Genomic DNA, 19,040 nt, shown 5'->3' with positions numbered 1-19,040 from the left:
TTTGCATTACAAGTGCAACGCTCTACCCCTGAGCTACAAGGGCACTAAGTATTGGGAATATTTCGACATATTGCAGCTTATAAGGGCCAAGGGCTTTGTTAGAAGCTCTAGGTGTGTTTTCACCTGCTTGAGCGAATGTCCTCTGGCTTCATTCGTCGTCATTCAATTTGTGGGTATTAGTTGGATGTAACCATGAGCTCTAATTTATAGAATGAAGCTTCATATACTACTGGGACCGCCTCACACTATATATACATGGACAGATGTGGTCTGTGTGGCCCTGAAAAAGCCACTCGCTTTAATGCCTCGGGAGTATTCATGAGTCAAGACGCCGCCACCGACATTGCCACTGTATGGACTCCTCCATACACACTTTCAAGGTACTTCCTGTCCCAGATACCTTATGAAGTAGACCAGAACTTGTGTATTAACATTAAAGCAAATTGCCTTGCAAACAGCATCGGAAAAAGAACGACCATGACATCGGAGAGAGAGTCAAATGCTTCACACATGCTGCAAAAAGCAAAAAGAGAAACATCTTGTTTCGTGCCCCCACACAGGATTGAACTATGGACCTTTGCATTACAAGTGCAACGCTCTACCACTGAGCTATAAGGGCGCTGATTAGGTAATCGAGATTGACCAATCATGAAATCCCAATCGAGCTTGTTGAACACTTTTGGTTTATTTGTTTTTATATAGGCTACCTCGTCTTTCATTCGCTGAATTCACAATATTGGTTCTCATCTTGTTACCAAGACAAAGGAACTCTTGGGACATGTGAAGATGAATCCATCTATTATACATATGTTAAGGCCTGTTGATAGCATCAGTCATCTTACACTTTGACCCTCATGTTGAATGCATTTGATAGTTTACTATTTGATCATACTATAATGTGGAATTCTCCAGACACTTTGGCATCCAACCCCAAAAATAACTTGGCTCATTATTTCAACACAACACCGCTAATCTCAAATGTCTGCACCTGTCCAGTAGAAAAAGACACAGAGAACTTCCCGTTATTGATCTTTGTATCCGAATAGCTTTTGTATTGGTCTCCACCACTTGTTTGGGTGCTCCATCGTGGGACTGTCGCTCCATTACTGCCGGCAGTCTTAGCACGAGTAAGGTCAAAAGTGATAGTCTGAGCACTGCCCCAGTTTGCAGCAACAATGACGAGCTTTTGAGAACCAGAGTCGTAAGCAGCGGCGGTGTTACCATCAGGGGTGGTCAAGATCTGCATGCCGGGCCTGATATGGCGAGTAAACTGCGCCAGTACAAAGTATTTAGTGTTTGCGGATGAAAGCGTCAACTGATCGTTGTCGCCAACGACGAGTCCCCAGCCCGAACCGTCGATTGCTTGCCAGTATACCCAAGCGGTAGGATGGAGCCAAGTAAAGTCGAGGAGCAGGTTTGTATACATCGATTTTCCACTTCCATCCGAATCGCCATATTCACTGTTCCACAGTCTCTTCCCGGCTTGACTTACAAGACTGTACAGCGTATCACGTCGTCCGCCGCCGCCCTGGTAGCCATGAACATTGACACGCTTCACAACATTTTGCGCAGAACTGCCTAGGCCTTGCCAAGTCGATATAGCCAAGTCGTAACTGGTCTCATCTGATGAAGAAACAAATGATGACAGCCCACGTTGCGCAAGCTCAGTGTTCAAGTAATTGATAACTGTAGCCATCGTTGATACCGAAAAATGGCAGCCTTCTTGTGTACCGGTAGGTCCCCAGCCCGACGACGGCTCGTTAAAGGCCTCGACTGACTGAAACTGAATTCCCCAGTTCTGTTGAGCATGTTGAGCAATATTGGCAAGATAAACAGCGTGATTCTGGTAGTTCCATGACTGAAGATTATCACTCGAGCCGCTTCCCGACGGGTTATGATTCAAGCACATCCACCACATAGGCGAGTTGGAGAAGAGCTCAAAGATGTTTGCACCCTTTGCTTTGGCCTTTTGCAACATTGCTCGCTGGTTGGCATCGACATTCCAGTTCCAGCTGGATGAAGCAGGGTCAGTGCTGGCCCAATCGAGCCAGTAGCCATCAACCTGCCGAGACGGCTTGATGCTCGACGAGACTACCATGCTGGTGCCGTTATAAGTGTTGGTGCTGCATGCGCCAGCATTGTACCGAGCAATGTTGAAGCCCAAGCCCGGCAAGTTTTGGCCATTGATGACTTGGTTGTTCCTTGTGAAGAAGACATTGGCCAGGTCATCTCGGTTGCCAAAGGCTTTCGCCCACCAGGCAAGGGACACTCCCCAGCCTTCCCACGTACCCCAGTTGGAAGTGGGATCAATGGAAAGTGTTGTATCGGCCCCAGCTCTCTGGAACAGTAGAGCAAGGCCTAGCGATGGAATGACAGCTGATCGCATGGCGATCAGGTGATGAAGGACTGGTGCTGATGTCTATATATTGTACGATCAAGGTTGTACGCCAGAGAATTAGTTGCGACTGTTTGATCAGCAGATGGCTCACTTTTATATCCCTTACAAAACTCTAGCCGACTGGCAATTGGCGCGCCTATGTTAGGATGCCCGCTGCAATGTAACACAAGAGCACCTCATGCTTGGGACATATCATCTCGGTAATGGTTATTGTCAAGAGTTTAGAGCAATGCGGAGGCGACACATTTAGGCAGAAATAGGGAGAAGAAAACACCTAAGAATGTTTTGTTTCCATGATGGAGAATTCCTACATGTATTTGAACAGTCATGGCCCGGTGCTTCCTTTCGTATAGGCGCAAACTTCGTTTGCCCCAACTGCACTTCTTTCTAGTGCAGGAACATTAATGGCATGTGAGGTAAATCAACAAGACTATCGCCAGATATCACCACAATGGGTTGGGGGGAAGAGCAGTGATGAAGATCAGGCTAATAATACGGAAGAGATACTCCAAACCGATCACCAATTACAAGTAAGACCCCGCTCGCAAGTTAGCGCTGTCACTGACTTTCTAAATAGACGAAAATGCCCGGCTTATGTGTTCAAGTTGCAATATGAGGAAAATGGCGGGCGTCACATCTTCAAAGTGTTATACAAGGGCCTTGGATGCTCGCTCAACTAAACTTTTCATATTGTGCTCTCCTACCCCTAATCTCCTCCTCTACAGAACAAAACTAAGTTTATATACTTCATCTTTTATCCAGTTGCGCGTTAAAGCATTTTCGGACAGATGCTTGACCTATATACATGCACATATACCTGTAGCCAAGGGCGTAAGGCATTATGCAACCCACGCGACAGCAGGCAGATCCTGTGTCCCAGACAAATCCCTCTTGCCGGTTGCAGGACCAGCGTGGTGGCAGATGCCATTGACACAAGTATAATCCGCGTTGCAAGGCTGAGATGCACTGCAATCCCAGCCACCGCATCCCCAGTTGCAGTTTTTGCAGTATCCTCCAACGCAAGAGTAAGCCGATTGGCAAGGAACGGAACTGCTGCAATCCCAACCCTCGCAACTAGAAAGATTCATTTGTCAGCTCGGTCCCCTGATGCACTGATGTAGGTGACGCAAAAGGAGAGAGAAACTTACCCCCAAGTACAAGTATCCTTGGGATAGGATGAAGGTGGCGGAGGTGGTGGTGAACTGCTGGAGCTTGGAGGTGGCGGAGGAGTGCCAGAGCCTCCATTCGGGGGCGCTCCAACAAAGCTCCAGTCTTGCTTTGTCGTCTTGCTATTGGCCTGAGCAATGGCATTCTTGAGGTTTCCCTTTCCACTGGTGAAGCTGACTTCGAAACCGTCATAGCCAGTACAGCAGCCGCTTGAGCAGGACTGGGTACCATCGCTACCTGGGATCATTTGCCAGTAAGTCTTCACGGTTATATGTTAGCATCGAAATAAAAGGTTCAACAGGGGTTTGGATGGCGCCTGAGTTGTGAGGCTATACATACCCATGGAATACCTTGAGCATTAAGAGAGGCGGCTTGGTCGTTGAAGCCCGAACCATAACTTGTCTGGACTCCCCATTCTTCGACGTGGAGAAGCTTGTTGTTGGCAGCGGCCGTAGACTCAAAGCCGGGGAGAAGATAACCCCAGGTAGACGCATCGCCGACATAAGCATGGATGCTAATGATATCGATGGCCGAGCAAGTCAGAGCCTTGGAGAGCAGGTTATGGCCGTGGACCTGGTCGCCACCAATGCCTCCGGTTGCGACCTTGATGTTGGAATCCGTAATGTACTTCTTAAAGTTTTGGGCTCGGCCACAGAGCCAGTTGGAAGGATCACCGTTGGCTCCATCGTTGGTGAACTGGAAAGGTTCGTTCTGCAGGTCAAATGCCAGGATGGCCTCAGACCAGTTACCCCACTGAAGGCCGCTGCTGGGCGATTTGTAGGTCAAGATGGCCTTGATACGAGCGTCGTATTGAGCCTGGGCATTCGCGTTGCTATAGAACGAAGTCCTATAGGTGGTGCAGTAAACATCACAGCCGTTGGGTGTGTTGACGCTGGAGTCATGAATGACATTTCCGTCGTGGGGAGAGATGATGGCTTTCATTCCCTTTGCAGCAAGTTGAGCGAGAACTTTGTCAACCTTTGCGAGATTGTCCCAATTGTATGATCCAATGGTTGTTTCGAAATCATCAGCATACGTGACAACGTTGCTGCCTTTATCGCAACCAGTCGAATGCTTGTTGATCCAAAGGCGAACCACCTTGGCTCCATAGCTGGCGAGAGTGTCGATGTAATGAGCTTGGTCGGAAGCCGAAAGTCCAGGAAGGAAATACAAGCTGGATCCTGCAAAAGAGTTTGAAGCAGCAGCGAGGCCAGAGGCGGCCAGAGCGGACGCCGCAATGTTGAGCTTCATGGTGAACCTGTGAGTCTTGAACTTGTAGTAGGCGATTGTCGAGTGTCTTGAAGATTGCTGTCTGACAACAGTGGGATGGGATTCCCATCTCCTTTATAGATTTTCAGAACCAATGCCATATTTCGTCCTCTCGTGTGAAATTCTTTCAGGTTAGGCTCTAGGCTCTACTGTACGAAGTCTCTGTCAGATACCTCCAATGTGAGCCTCTGTGAAGTGAAGCTGAACATCACCAACCCCACGTAGGAGCAGTTACCCAGCCCCGGATCCATGAGCCCCCACTGCGCATGTCAAGGTCGAAAGAGGACAACGGAAGGACACGTTCCGGTTCTGGATGTGATCTAATACAAGTCTGATCATGTCTTTCGGCACTTATTCCGCGCTAAAGCCTTGATGCCGTGGGCTCCCGTTCATGACAGCTAGCGACATCCCGAACCCCAGCCTATTGGCTGTCGTTTGTTTCATCTTCCTCTTCCAGTAAGTGGTGATGCCGTCTGCTTCCGCTCCTAATTCGGACCGACTGTATTAGGAAGTTGAGTAAAGAAGGAATCGATTCCTCGGCGCCACAAGGATTCGGTGGCTCGAGCGCTGACCTTAGTTGCGTTGCATTGGCTTCTAAGCTGAAGTCTCTGGCTAGGGTAACGCATCGAGAGCCTCATTTGGGCAACAAAAGTGCGGTAAGAAATGTCAAGAAATTAATCCTCATTGTGGCGTATCATGCAGAGGATGCAGAAGAACTTTAGGGCAAGAATAAGCACACAGGCGACCAGTTTGTTGCGGCCAGCAAGTGTAATAGTACTGTAATAACTGTTGCCTCCAATTCAGTTGTGAGCTTGTTTACCAGTGTGTTGTCTTTGGCGACTACAGTTATTAAACTTCCGAAGACACTATCTCTGTCTCATGGGAAATAGACCGCACGCACAGTCAAAAACAAGGTTAAACCCTCAACTCCAACTTCTCCCCAAATTGCGTACATGTAAGCACGCTGCATCCGACGGATTACGGATTTCCGCATTGAAGTGGCTTCAATCTAAACAAGGGGCGACATATTCACAGGCAAAAAAATACGTGTATGCTCCCCCCACCTAATTTGCAATTACATGAAAGAAAAGAGCGACACTGCTACCGCAGGACCGAGGTCATGCCACGTAGGATATGTAGCCTGACTATTCGATACGAGGAGTTGCTGCCTAGGGCTTTCACTGGTCAACTGTACGAGCCGTATAGTCGTGTGTCGGTCATAGTAAGCTCAGCGGCGGCGAAAGGGGCACACACCCCTCAACCAGCCATGGTTATTGGAAGACTTGATCTCAGCCGTAAAAACAACGTTGCCTGTCGGCTGCTTGATAGGACCACACCAAAAATGGAGACAGGGAGCAGAATTTTATGTTGCGACCTGTGAAGAGGTCTCTCTCTTTATGTCGTGGTCAAGGAGCATTACGGGATAGTTCTTTGTCGACTCACTTATAGATGATTAACTTTTATAATAATAACAATACGCCGTGGCAGCTGGCTCAATGAAAGACTATATCAAACCATTGAGTTGTTCCAGTGTATAGCAGAGAGAGATTTCTCTCTAAAAAAATATACGTGGTATGGTCATTGGTGATCCACAAAGCAACTACTCCATCAAGAGCCTCAACGGTCTCCTTCTGCACATCTACAGCCTTGTCGTCCTACCATTACTAACAATTTACAAACTCTTCATTATCGGAAACTCGTATGCTTAGTTTATCGCATTGGGAAGTTCCGAGGCGCCTTAACGTCTCTTGATACATAGACGCCTGCCACTGCTAACCCGCCACTCCGTGAATAACGGTAAATTCCAGCACAATGAATGCAATGTATCCGATAACCATAGCTCCACCTATCCAGCGAGAAAACCTAGCGCCAAACCAGACTGTGGCGGTGAATGCAGCCGTTGAAGCCCATAATACTGCCAGTTCTGAGACAGTCACATTGCCCCCTTTCAAGGTTCCCTTTGTGTCAATCATGATGATACCGCAGCAAAGTGACAAAAGAAAAATGTTACTGCCAGCGCAGTTGGCGATAAGAATCCCAGGGTGACCACGATAACCACTCATGACAGCAATAAACTTCTCAGGGAGTGTAGTAGCGATGGCAATAATGATGACGCTGAAGAGCACGTCCGAGATGCCAAGTTGATCAATGATGTTAATTGCCGCTTGTGAAATCACGTAGCCAGCAAGACAGATAGCGAGGAATCCAAAAGACATATAGAACCCATGATAGCCAAGCCGGTGACGAATACGGCGTTGCCTGACGTTTGTGTTGGAGTTATCAGCAAGCAGCCCTGTTCTACTTCCTACAAAACTCGTATCGTCAGAGCCATCATCATCACTATCATCTGAATCTTCTGGCGCCGTAAGGATTCCTCGGCCAATTGCCAGAGCAATGACCAGGAAATAGATGCCAAATATCGTCACCAATAGAGGCCCACAAACTAGCCAAGTGATTCTTGTCGCGAAGTAGATCATTGGAGTCACCAATGTGGTTAAGATGAGAGTTACAAGAGAGTAAATCCGAGAGCTCCTGTCGAATTCGACCGGCTGTCCCTTTTCATAACACAGCAGGCCGAGAGAAAACGCGCCCAGGATATTGGAGATGGCCGAGCCAACCACGTTACCAATGGCCAAAGAGGAACGACCTTGGGCCAGAGACGCGATAACAACCGCGAGCTGATGATATCAGCATTTACTCCTTCCCTAAATCAATAGATTAGCTTCAATGGTATAGCTACCTCTTCCCATTCTGCACCTGCTGTGAGCAGTCCAATCACCACCTCCGACACGCCTATGCGTCCTGCGATTGCAGTTGCATGATCGATAAACTTGTCGGCACCGAACCCGAGCAGAAACAGCGTCGAGATGAAGGCCCCGATATTAAACGCAACCACATTTATCTGAGCCATCACAAAGAGTCGATAAATAACTTCTTCTTGGCGCAACTTTAGCATGACAGATCTGAATTCGCCAAGACGCATGGATCAGCATCTTGGCCTTTACCCCAGCAACTTGTGGGGTTTCAAAGTCCCGCGTTTACATGACATCAGTTGATGGAGCTGCTGTAAGCTTGCTAAATAATTTGGCTGAACCTGAAATTAGTTGTACATGTATTAATGAATTGTAAAATGGCAATTGTTCGCCAGAAAAACAAATTCTCAACATAGTTTACTCCAATGTGACTTGTGCACAACTCTTTTCTTCAGGATACATGACAGCAAATCGCCTTTTAAAGAATAATACTGATAAAAAACAGAGATAGATTTTCGCGGCGCTTTGCCTAGTCCAATCCATAGGAATTGAGGCTAAAGGCAATTGCATTTTAGAACAAACTCTGAAGAAAATGAATGTAAAGTTACAATAACTGAACCATCAGCTTGGGTATCCATCCACATGCATTCCCATCAACTAAAACGAACATGCCAGTCCATTCACCATTATTAATCCTAAACCGTTTTCCACATAATTATTTTCCCACGCTCGGGTAACGTCAGATGCAAAAGTCCACAAAACTCAGTTGGCTCCGGGATACACCATGCCACCAGTGTTCGCCTTGTACTGCTCCGCGTTGCCGTTTCTCAGGAGCGCTTCTCGGTGCTCCGTCTCCTTCTCGAGCTGAATCAGGTTGCAGCAACCACAGCAAAAGGACTTGGCAATGTCCTCGATGCAATTTCCCTCGAGGTTGTACTTTTCGCGGATCGAGGCACGCTGCATGCTGGCGAGGATCCAGTGAAGACCACAGCAGCCAGAGCCGCAGAAGAGAAGGCACTATACAAGGCAGAGCATGTTAGTGAGGTGTTCAAGAGACGGCTTACAGCAGCTGTGCAGTGCGAGAGTAAAGACATACAGAGGTGTTGACGGGCTCATAGCCTTCCATGTTGCCATTCTTGTTGACTCGGTGGTGAACCTTGCCGAATGTGACGCAGGGGACGCAGCAAGTGATAAGGCAAAGGTCAATGGGGTTGAAGCAGTCAAAGAGGTGGGTGACCCAGCCAATGGCACCACCCGGGGATCTCGAGTTGATGTGGTCGCCAGGTCGGGACAAGACATCGTTGAACTTCTCCTTCCAGTGATTCACGTCGTTATCGTCGATAGGGCCTCCCTTGGCAGGAGCAGAAGATTGAACGGGTGCCTGAGCAGGAGCCTGAGCAGGAGCCGCAACAGGAGCGATAGGGGTATCAGTAGGAGCAGACATCTTGATGGTAAGTTTTGGGTATCAAAAGAGGTTGTAAACGGTATGAATGAGTGACAAAGGGTGAAAGAGAAGGAGCTTCAATTAAGTTGTTAGAGAGCGTGTGTGGTGGATGGCAGAAGAAGAGATCAAGAAGCTGCAAAGTCAACATCAGCTATGAAGAACATCCGCCGTCTAATATATACAGCTAGATACTACACGAATACGGAGGACTAGCCCCAAAGCCAAACATTCCTTCTCTTTCAGCATCGGATTTCTCACGCAGAGCCGCAAACATATGCAGTCCGCCCGAGGCAGACTGGTACCCTATGATGCCTATCTAAAGGGGGACCCAGCCGTAAGATTGCCGGATCATCATGCCCAGGAAGCTGTCAGTGGCTGTTTAGTTTGCTATTGATAGTAATAAGCATACTCAGGCCCACGCGCGAGAGCCCAGACACGGTCATTGGCCCTCGTCAACGCCGCCGAAAGGCACGCTCAAGCACATTGCATCTAGCGTGGAGACGACTTCTTTCAGCCCTGCTAAACTAATTTCAGCCGCTTTTGATACCAGTTGGGTAAAAGATTGCTGTGATTGTCAACCTTGCCTAAACAATACATGGGTATGAACGCCATCGAGTCGTAAAGCTGTGCAACGGAGATTACGAAGTGGGCGATGCCCTTTGGTAAGTTTTTTCTTTGCATTCAAAAGGTCATGTCTGGGAAGTAGAGTAAAAAGCAAAAAGAAGCCCAAAACCGCCAATACGAGTGGGCAAACGGCGGCTGCAGGAAAAAAGACGAAGGATGTGAAAGGTGGTGGTGGTGCCAATGATATGATACATCAAACTCTATTGTCTCACGCACACGAAGCGGGCTTGCATAGACCGAAGCAGAGTATACCGCGTCTTCTCGGCAGTCGTGTCCGTCCGCCATTTGGTCGCCTATCATGACTCTGCAGGCTATCGTCTGAAGCGGAACAGCCAAACGGAAGCTCGCCCAAAAGTCACGGGCTGCCGCTACTGCAAAGGACTCCCCCGTGCTAACGGCATTCGCGAGGAAGGTTGCCTAGGATAATGCAAGTTTAGTTTGCCTTTTTCCTCCCCAGCCGGTTGACTCACATGACGCCACGACTGGATGTGAAGCAAGAGGCTGTATGGGGGAAATTGCAGTGAAAGCCATCAAGGGGAGACTTGTCGCATGGAGGCTTGTCAGAGAAGAGCTTTTCGCGAGAATGTTCAAGCCAATGGTATTTTTAGTTGACCGGCTTCAGGGTCACAGAAGCTCTCCTCGACGCTAAATCCAAGGCCAGGGGTGTGTCATTGGCCCAGGAGAAAAGAGGAGAGAACTCGCTCAGGCCATAAAAGCCTGTAGGCTGTTCCACAATCAACCCAAGTGCGTCTTGGCGACAGCTGTGGCTTTAGAGCTGAGATCCCTGCTGTCTAAGAGCTTCCCGATATCCCCGCCGGCATGGGACAATTAGCTCCGTTGGGCGTCTCGAACCTGGGCTTTTGGTGGGTTTTTCTTTGTTTTCTCCCTCAGTCTTTTCTTCGTGATTTGATGTCTCTTCTTCTTTTTGGACTAGTAGTGGTGAGGCTGAAGTCTGGGGTGGGTGATGAGACCGTTTCCGGCATGGGGTGGTGGAGATGGGCAGACCGGTGAGCGTCCGGCATTGAACAAGATGAACCAGGTTTGACAAGACAGGTACGGAGTACAATCCGGCAGTACATACTGATGTTCCTTTCGGTAGTTTGGAAGCGTGTGATGAGTTACATAGAACATAAATCGAGCGAGCGTAGTTGATGATGGTGGTTTAGCCCTAGCAGAGACAGAGCCAACTAGGAGCAACATCTTGAACTCTTTTCCATAGACCAACTGGGTCTTCCAGGAGGGTTGTCCCGAATCATTCGGCATTGATCTCCCCGCCCAGATACAAAGTCAAACTTTACAAGGAGACGGACGATCACTCCATGATTCAACCAGGGGGTTCTCTAGCTGCAGTAAACCCATGTTCCCAGCACGACGCAAGGCGTACGCCAAATGCACTGTGCGGCCTAGAATCAGGCCAGGTACTCGTACCTTTCCGGATTAAAGTGAGCGGTGCAATTTCGTCTCAGTCCTGCAATCCCGAGGTGGAGATTCAGCTTTCACGTGTTTTGATGGTTAACTCAAGATAGGTCTCCTTGCAACCTAGAGTTGTATGCTGGTGTTACCTTGACGGCATTACAAGCATTGCCTAAAAGAAGCTTCATCTTTAGGAGTCTGTTGGGAGTCCCCTTCTATTACCCTACAATCTCCCGAGGAAGTAGTTGGGAGCTCGTTGGAACGACTTCGTGAAGAATAACATAAGTGCTATTTGACGATGATAATATTGAATTTAACAGCTTTGCTTTCGATCCAACTCGGGAGAATTTATACTGGACAGGTTGTCGGTGCCGTTGTGTGTAGACAAATAAGAGTCGTATGTGTTGCTATAAGATGTTTTCAACTATAACAACAGAACTAGAGTAAGACTGAAACGCACACATGAACGCCTCAGGATGATTTAGAAAAATACATCAACCTTTATCTCCATTAAACATATTCCATCCTCGCTTAGGCGGCCTCTTAAAATGTGATAGGTTGCCCATATTCTTTATGATGCTCATATGACCTCTGCTAACCACCTGCGCAATTGGGCCAAGTCGATTGTACCAAGTGGGCTCCAACTCTAGCTCAATCGAATTCGATCTTATCATTGTGTTGCAAGATATTGACTGAGCCGAATACCGATCTAGCCAAGATGTTCCCCCTCTTGTTGGGCGGGGTTCATTTGTAAACGTGCCTGCGATATAATATCCTCGTGACGTGTAATCGAACGACAAAGACACCAATCAAGCTCATATACAATGTCACAGAAATATCCCTGGCCGGGCGCGTCAATCGCGCCAATTCCCGCCAAGAACACCACGGCTCTCCTCATCATACACAGCCAGTACGGGTATCGCAACGTCTCTGCGTGGGGAGAGGGATCCTCCAATCCTAGCTACGAGACCAACATCTCCAGTCTCATTGCCAAATTCCGCAGTATCTTTGCGGCCACTCCCCAGGGCGAGAGGCCAGTCATCTTCCACGTCCAGTTCAAAACCGTGTGGACCGATTCTCCCCTCTTCACAGGCAAAGTCGGCCCCTATGGAGTCAATGGCGGGGAGAAGCGTGCCATAGATTTCCTGGAATGCTCCGTTCCGCTGATACAGAGGCGGGAAGGCCCCGTCTTTGTGTACACGTTTGATGAACCCGATGCTCCGCCTCCGCCACCCAAACCAGATGACCCTCCTCGTCCGCCTTCAGACGAGATCCTGATGACGTCTCACGGCCACAGTGTTTTCATAAACACGCCTCTGCAGCATTTGTTAAACAAGAAGGGCATCAAAACGCTGCTCATTGCTGGGATTCCGACGGATCATGCTGTTAGCACGGCTGTGCGCTCAGCACAGAATCTTGCTCTGACTGGGAAGTGGGGAGGCCAAGGCAACATGGATGATGTTGCACTATCTTCTTTATGGACCGATGGCTCTGGAGTGTATGCATCCTTGGAGAAACCCGAGGGAGGACAGAGTGAGCTTGTGGTTGACATGCCTCGTATCATCCTCGTTCACGACGCAACGAGAACGTTTGGAAAAGGAGGAGTGGATGCTGAAACAGTCCATCGCGTGCATGTAGAAAGCTTGAAGGAGTTTGCTGAAGTGCGAAGTACTTCTGAAGTCATCAGCGCGTTGAGTCGAGATTGAGGGCGAAAAAGATGCACAGAGATAAGAATGGAGCTTGACTACTATATCATTCAAAGAATCCCTGCCTGAGCTGGAGAGTTCAATATACTCTAACTAGTATCTAATTTACCATGCCACGCTGACGTGAAATATTCTATATCCTATAAATCTTGTTTGCCCACACAGCTCGCTTATACCAAAGGCATGCTTAGGCATGAGTCCTAGGCAAAATTCGGACGCTGGTCAACTTCTCGTGGAGTGACATCGAATCTGTCAACGTGGTCCTTGTATACCTTTTCTTTACAAGTAGGAACGCAAGGACTCATGGACCAGGCGGTCCCGGAAACAGAGGCGTCGAGCTCGAGATTCCAGTGCTTCACAAGCTCTGCGCACTGGCCGCCCTTGAATCGGATGACTTTGATCAGCGGCCTTTCCTTCTTGACGTACTCCAACATCTCGTCAAACGTGCCCATCTCGTTATAGAGCTTGTAGACGCGGTTGTTTTCGATAAGAAGCTCTAGGCAAGTGATGTTGGTAAAGAGCTTCAGGGCCTTCATGATGGTATCTTGAGCCCATTGGAGCTTTGGGGTGAAGCTGTTGTCAGTGTGCCGCTCACAGGAAATCACCCCAGGTACATTGTAGCAGCGCTTAACACGACAATTCAAGACTTTATCATCGAATCTCAAGGTCAAGACCCGGACACTCTCTCCAATGCTGCCACCAAGAAGTATGCTGCTTGTACAATCGGGCATCGAAAATGCTTCCTCGTCTCCGTGTGGAATCTCACCAAATTCCCTAGTAATGACCACTTGCAATCGTCTCTGACGCCAATATGCGAGGCTTCCCTCTTCCCACATCTGCTTGCAGGATATCATCAGGTTGAAAACACTGAAATAGGGCTTATTGCTACGGGTGCCTCCATGTAGTCGCTGATTAAACCAGAGCTGCTCGATTCTGCCGAGGCACGCTGCGTATTTGTCCCACGGAATCTTCTTATCAGGCCAGTGGGTTTTGGGATTCTTATTGAAGTGAATGAAGTGCATGAGAGCAAGAGTGAAGGGATTCTCGTCATCATGTCTCTCTTCGTAGTCCTTGATGAACAAGAGCAGATCGAAGTCTCGCTCTTCCCATAGCTCGTTAAAGATCTTGAGGCGAACCTCTAGTGGCATCTTTAAGAGATGCAATCTTGGATAAAGTGGGGGAGGACGGGCTTGACGGCCTCCTTGCTGAGATGCAGCTACGCCGGTGGAAGCTCGTATGTTTCGGTTATTGATAGACAGTTGATTATTTTGAGACATTTTATACAAGGTAGTGATGGATAATAAAAGGCTATAGAAAGCTTAAAGGATAGCGTTATTCTAACTCGACGTTCGTGAAGAGTGAAGGGTATCGCTTGATGCCAACCAAAGAACGGCTGTATTATTCGAAACGAAGATGGCATCTCAATAGCATTGCGGGATACGCAGGAATAAATACATGGAAACATCTGGACAAGGCTGCTTGGGAATTACCTGAGAGGGTGTGATTGCATGTCTCTCGTGCAGTAGATAGATGCATATAAAAAGCAAGGTTACGATGGCACAGTGCGAGGACGGGACAATGTGCGAGCTCGGGGAGGTATTGAGCTGAAGTCCCCTTCGCCCCCGGTGCATTGGATCCAATCAAAGCATCCCACCTGGCGAGTTGGGAGGAATCGAGTGAAACATACATACGCATGGATTATATCACACATAGGCGAGGTAATACTACTGCTGCAGCTGCACAATAGTTCCATGCTTTGTTGGAGTCTATGGTGGTATAAGAGAGGTTGAGTATTGGCCAGATATCTATGTCTATATGTGTCGTGTACAAAAGAGGGCCATGTAAAGGGAGTAAAATATGGGGGCATAAAGTCGTAAATGTTGTAGATATGATACAGGGTGAAGTCATTCCTTGGTGGCGCATGTACAGGTAGGTAGGTTCGTAAAAACTCGACTGTGGTACCGATAATAAGAGAGAAGATGTCGTCGGATCAGTTAAAAGGAATAGTCCTTTAGACGGTCTTGTGACGACTGTACAATTGTCTTTTCGACTTCTTCCAGCCTTGTCAACAATGCGCCATCATACGGAGGAGACTCCATCATGGCCATGACAAAAGGACCCTGGCCACCCCAAGTACAAGCGTGCAGCTGATTGCGCAATTGTGAGATGAGACTATTCACCTTCTTGTTCGTAAAAAGGCCTGCGGAATTCATCTCCATCAGCATGTCAAGCGCAGAGTTGGCGTCACCGAAGCGGTGCCAATGAATCTCCGCCAGCTTGGAGTAAAACGGCGTCGAGACACCAAGCACAAACGATGGTAAGCCAAGCTCTTTGACGCGAGGGAGAACCTGGAAGAAGTACGGAGACGGGCGAGCAAAAGCCGTGTCGAAGAGGTCGAGAGCCGTGCTGAGGAATCGCGAATACAGCGGGCCGTGGATGCTCATGACACGCTCCTCATCCTGCGAGGCCACTTCCGATGCCGATTGCTCTCCTTCGCCCTCCAACAGCACGGATTGCTTCTTGGCTTTTCTGCCCTTTGAAACGTCTGACCGCTTTGCCTGTGCTATATGCAGCTTTTCGGGCAGAGAAAAAACTTCCTTCTCCATCACACTCCACAGCTCGGCGTCAGTTTTGCATTCCTTCATCAGAGCTTCCACTCTCTCGCACTCTTCGCTTCTCGCAATCTCCCGCTCTGCGCGCTCTGCCCATGTCGCCTCATCAGCACCGTCCAGCTCCATCATCTGGGCCTCCCGTCCCGAGTCCGAATCCCGAGGCTTGACTTCATACAGGCCGAGTGCAACTTGCGCAGCGTTTTGGAGGGATCTGGGATACCGGCTCAGAAATCTCTCCCGGAAGTCAGTGATGCGGGCCTTTTCCACGAGCGAGCGAGCCGAGCCAGGGCTGTCCTTTTCGCTGCTCGTGGGTGCATCACTGAGGCTTTGAAGCTCATCTCGCAGATGCCGAATAGGGCTTCTTCTTTTTGCAGGCGGCATTTTCCCCTCGGCGATTTCATGGAAAATGCCCTTGAAGATCTGAGCCTCTGAAGGCGTAATGGTAGAGACACGTTCCGCTTCGATTTTGGCCAGCTCGTGGTCTCCAGACTCCCATTGGAAGGGAATGGCATTGTCTGCAGGCCTTTTCACCCGGCGTGCAGAGTGAGCCAAACGGGCGAGATTCAGCGCAACAAAGGGTCTCCCGACAGCCCGTCGAAGGGTCTGTGTCTGATACAAGAACGGAAGCATGGTTGAAGCCATTGTTGGCATGAGAATATTTCCGATGCCCGAAACCTGCTGCTTTGACACTCGAGTCTTTGAAAAATCAGATGCAGCGACTGAGGGTTCAAAGTGTTTTACACGGCTAAACCCCGGTGAATGGGATTCACGGTTTTGCTCTCGATGATGCCCTGATCTGATTCCTGCAGTGCCTAAAGAGCGCTGCACGTCCCACTAATTAGTGAGCCGGAGAATTGATCCATGCGCGTGACTTCGCGCCAGAACAATTAACGGCACAGACGCGGTGCCACGCGACGGGCTTCGGCTTCAGCTCCAAATTCAATCCGCCTCACCCATCGCTCACCTTTTGGCTGCACTTGGACCAGCAACCGACTTTTTGTCATCTGGCGCTTTTCACTTGCACGAATTCGGTTCTCGTTCGATATCTTCATTTCATTTGCTCTTCTCTTCAAGCATCTACTCTTAGAGCACGAAAACATGGCGCCAAAGAACGAAGGCGATGGGCTCAGTGCCTTTGAGCGGCGCCGTCTCGAGAATATCGCTGCGAACAAGGCGCTATTGTCCGAAATATCCGTTACCGCCAAAAAAATCATACCCGACAAACCGCCATCGAAGCCCTCGGCTCCGAGAAAGAGAGTCAAGACAGAACCAGTGGTCAGAGAGCCTCGTCGGGGCACGCGCATGAGCTCCCGGCTTGCCGGTGTTGCTGCCGATGATGAGGTCTTGAAACGGAAGCTGGAGGTGGAGGCAGAACACCAGGCCGAACAAGTCAAGGCAAAGAGACTGCGAATCGGCGACGACATGAACCTGGGCGACATCATTGTGGACGGCAAAAAATACACAAGCAGCATGGACGGCCTCAAGGGCATCTTTCGAGGTGCACAGCCGGGTGTACGGACCTTTGAGTACGACGCAAAGGAGGCCACAGATGGTGACCTCAAAGAATTACGACAGCGAATGAATGGCTTAAAGCTCTACGAGCATTGGATTCCCAACGGTAAGCTTCTTAGAATTGGTCGCTCAAGCGCAATTCCGACAGCTAACACCAACTCTCTCCGATAGACATCAAAATCACGCCCCAAAGAGTATATGCGCTGGGCTTCCATCCAACAGAAGACAAGCCGATTGTGTTTGCGGGCGATAAAGAGGGTGCCATGGGCGTTTTCGACGCTTCTCAAACTGCTCCTGAAGTGACCGATGACGACGAGGACATCCCGGATCCCGTCATCTCTGCATTTAAAACACACGCAAGGACAATTACATCATTTGGCTTTTCTCCAATTGACACGAATGCCGTCTTTTCGGCATCATATGATTCATCAATACGAAAACTGGATTTGGAAAAGGGCGTTTCTATACAAGTGTTCGCACCAGAAAACGCTTACGAAGACTTGCCGATCTCGACTCTGGAGATTCCAGCTGCCGAGCCCAACCTGCTTTATTTCTCGACATTAGATGGGTCAGTGGGCCGTTATGATACCAGGGCACCGGGCAGCCAAGAGTTATGGACCCTATCTGAACAGAAAATTGGAGGATTTTCTATGCACCCTCTACATCCCTATCTTCTGGCCACTGCATCCCTTGATAGAACCATGAAGGTGTGGGACCTCCGGAAGATGAGTGGGAAGGGTGATTTGAGGCATCCTACGTTGCTTGGTGAACACGAATCCCGGCTATCTGTTTCTCATGCTTCATGGAGTGCAGGTGGTCATGTCGCAACGTCGTCGTATGATGATACGATCAAGATCTACGACTTTTCAGAGGCCTCAAAGTGGAAACCTGGTCAGAATATCGAGGCGAAGACTATGGAGCCCGTACACACGATCAGGCACAACAATCAGACGGGTAGATGGGTTACCATCCTGAAGCCGCAGTGGCAGAAGAACCCGGAAGACGGTATCCAAAAATTTGCTATTGGAAACATGAATCGCTTCGTCGACGTATATGCTTCAGATGGAAGTCAGTTGGCTCAACTAGGAGGAGACGGCATTTCTGCTGTTCCAGCTGTGGCTCACTTCCATCCAACCATGGATTGGGTGGCAGGAGGAACCGCAAGCGGCAAGTTGTGTCTATGGCAGTAGATGAATTGGGGATGTTTGGAAACGCTTGCAAAAGGGAATTGCTTTGGTCCACCACTTGCTGTTAATAATTATGGACAGATGGTGAGGTAGCTGTATCTCGGCTATACTTTTAGAGATGTCGTCGACAACGGCGGGGAACAGTTGCTATGGATGAAGAAATGCGGGGTCTACTCCTTGATTCGCCGACTTGGATTTCTAGACCTGCACATAGCTGGCAACAGATGGAAGAGGCATGAATTAGAATTCTATTCAATGTATACACGTAATGATTTTCTCTATTGGAGAGGCAGGCGTGCTCGATATTATTGCTATTCTGCCGTGTATGAAGTGTCTTAGTTGTTCGCTGATGATGCAACTTTGTCTAGTTCTCCTTTCCCTGCTCCTCGAATACAGTCTCCATTTCCGTGCCACAGAGCTTGAAGCCGCATTTCTCGTAAAACGGGATGTTGTGTTGACTGCAGTTGAGAATCGTCTTTCGGCATCCTACGTTCTTGGCCACCGAGTTCAAGGCGCCGAGCATGTAGAAACCCAGCCTCTTTCCCTGATGGTCCTTGGAGATGCAAATCTCTTCAATGTGGCCGACAGTGGTGCGGTTTTGGATGCTTTTATTATATTCTTATTAGGATCAAGAAACAAGTATTCATGTGTCACGGAAGACTTACAACTTCTTCTCGACAATTACAGAACCCGTTCCTACAATCTTGCCCTCATGCTCAATAACAAGATAGTAGTAGGGCCCTTTGCCGCCAGTGTCCATTTCATCGTATCGCTCGTTAAACTCTTGTTCCGTGACATTTGCCATCCATGTCAAATCTCGAAGGCATTCAAGAAATCCCTTGGCATAATCTCCCTTTTCCAGAGGTCGGATGCCGAATCCCTCTGGTAGAGCCGCAACGGCGTCGCTAGATAAGAGAGATGCGGGGAATATGGGGCTTTGAGAGGACATTGTAAG

At 48.8% G+C, this 19,040-nt stretch overlaps 9 protein-coding genes across 9 annotated transcripts; 2 read left to right on the top strand and 7 right to left on the bottom strand.

The window, feature by feature from the left end:
• Positions 1–949: 949 nt before the first annotated feature.
• Positions 950–2,386, bottom strand: Triagg1_5982 (CAZyme family GH30; the record flags this gene model as incomplete). Its single annotated transcript, XM_062900555.1, has 1 exon — positions 950–2,386. The coding sequence occupies one exon, from the start codon at positions 2,384–2,386 to the stop codon at positions 950–952; it is 1,437 nt and encodes a 478-aa protein (XP_062755183.1).
• An 851-nt stretch (positions 2,387–3,237) lies between these two features.
• Triagg1_5981 (CAZyme family GH5) lies at positions 3,238–4,816 on the bottom strand (the record flags this gene model as incomplete). Its single annotated transcript, XM_062900554.1, has 3 exons — positions 3,238–3,364; positions 3,547–3,824; positions 3,905–4,816. The coding sequence occupies 3 exons, from the start codon at positions 4,814–4,816 to the stop codon at positions 3,238–3,240; spliced, it is 1,317 nt and encodes a 438-aa protein (XP_062755182.1).
• A 1,790-nt stretch (positions 4,817–6,606) lies between these two features.
• Positions 6,607–7,790, bottom strand: Triagg1_5980 (uncharacterized protein; the record flags this gene model as incomplete). The annotated part of the gene is made up of 2 exons (XM_062900553.1): positions 6,607–7,512; positions 7,575–7,790. The coding sequence occupies 2 exons, from the start codon at positions 7,788–7,790 to the stop codon at positions 6,607–6,609; spliced, it is 1,122 nt and encodes a 373-aa protein (XP_062755181.1).
• Positions 7,791–8,349: 559 nt separating this feature from the next.
• Positions 8,350–9,031, bottom strand: Triagg1_5979 (uncharacterized protein; the record flags this gene model as incomplete). Its single annotated transcript, XM_062900552.1, has 2 exons — positions 8,350–8,604; positions 8,684–9,031. 2 exons carry the CDS (start codon positions 9,029–9,031, stop codon positions 8,350–8,352), a joined length of 603 nt encoding a protein of 200 aa, XP_062755180.1.
• Positions 9,032–11,892: 2,861 nt separating this feature from the next.
• Positions 11,893–12,774, top strand: Triagg1_5978 (uncharacterized protein; the record flags this gene model as incomplete). The annotated part of the gene is made up of 1 exon (XM_062900551.1): positions 11,893–12,774. One exon carries the CDS (start codon positions 11,893–11,895, stop codon positions 12,772–12,774), a length of 882 nt encoding a protein of 293 aa, XP_062755179.1.
• A 200-nt stretch (positions 12,775–12,974) lies between these two features.
• Triagg1_5977 (uncharacterized protein) lies at positions 12,975–13,922 on the bottom strand (the record flags this gene model as incomplete). The annotated part of the gene is made up of 1 exon (XM_062900549.1): positions 12,975–13,922. The coding sequence occupies one exon, from the start codon at positions 13,920–13,922 to the stop codon at positions 12,975–12,977; it is 948 nt and encodes a 315-aa protein (XP_062755178.1).
• An 846-nt stretch (positions 13,923–14,768) lies between these two features.
• Triagg1_5976 (uncharacterized protein) lies at positions 14,769–16,028 on the bottom strand (the record flags this gene model as incomplete). Its single annotated transcript, XM_062900548.1, has 1 exon — positions 14,769–16,028. The coding sequence occupies one exon, from the start codon at positions 16,026–16,028 to the stop codon at positions 14,769–14,771; it is 1,260 nt and encodes a 419-aa protein (XP_062755177.1).
• Positions 16,029–16,484: 456 nt separating this feature from the next.
• Positions 16,485–18,088, top strand: Triagg1_5975 (uncharacterized protein; the record flags this gene model as incomplete). Its single annotated transcript, XM_062900547.1, has 2 exons — positions 16,485–17,004; positions 17,070–18,088. 2 exons carry the CDS (start codon positions 16,485–16,487, stop codon positions 18,086–18,088), a joined length of 1,539 nt encoding a protein of 512 aa, XP_062755176.1.
• A 361-nt stretch (positions 18,089–18,449) lies between these two features.
• Triagg1_5974 (uncharacterized protein) lies at positions 18,450–19,034 on the bottom strand (the record flags this gene model as incomplete). Its single annotated transcript, XM_062900546.1, has 2 exons — positions 18,450–18,690; positions 18,751–19,034. The coding sequence occupies 2 exons, from the start codon at positions 19,032–19,034 to the stop codon at positions 18,450–18,452; spliced, it is 525 nt and encodes a 174-aa protein (XP_062755175.1).
• Between the last annotated feature and the right edge of the window lie 6 nt (positions 19,035–19,040).

Source organism: Trichoderma aggressivum (assembly GCF_033847375.1).
Source record: "Trichoderma aggressivum f. europaeum strain CBS 100526 chromosome Unknown scaffold_022, whole genome shotgun sequence".
Classification (NCBI taxonomy): Eukaryota; Fungi; Ascomycota; class Sordariomycetes; order Hypocreales; family Hypocreaceae; genus Trichoderma; species Trichoderma aggressivum.
The sequence above is the reverse complement of the archived record's forward strand: the minus strand, read 5'-3'. Positions and strand labels throughout refer to the sequence as shown.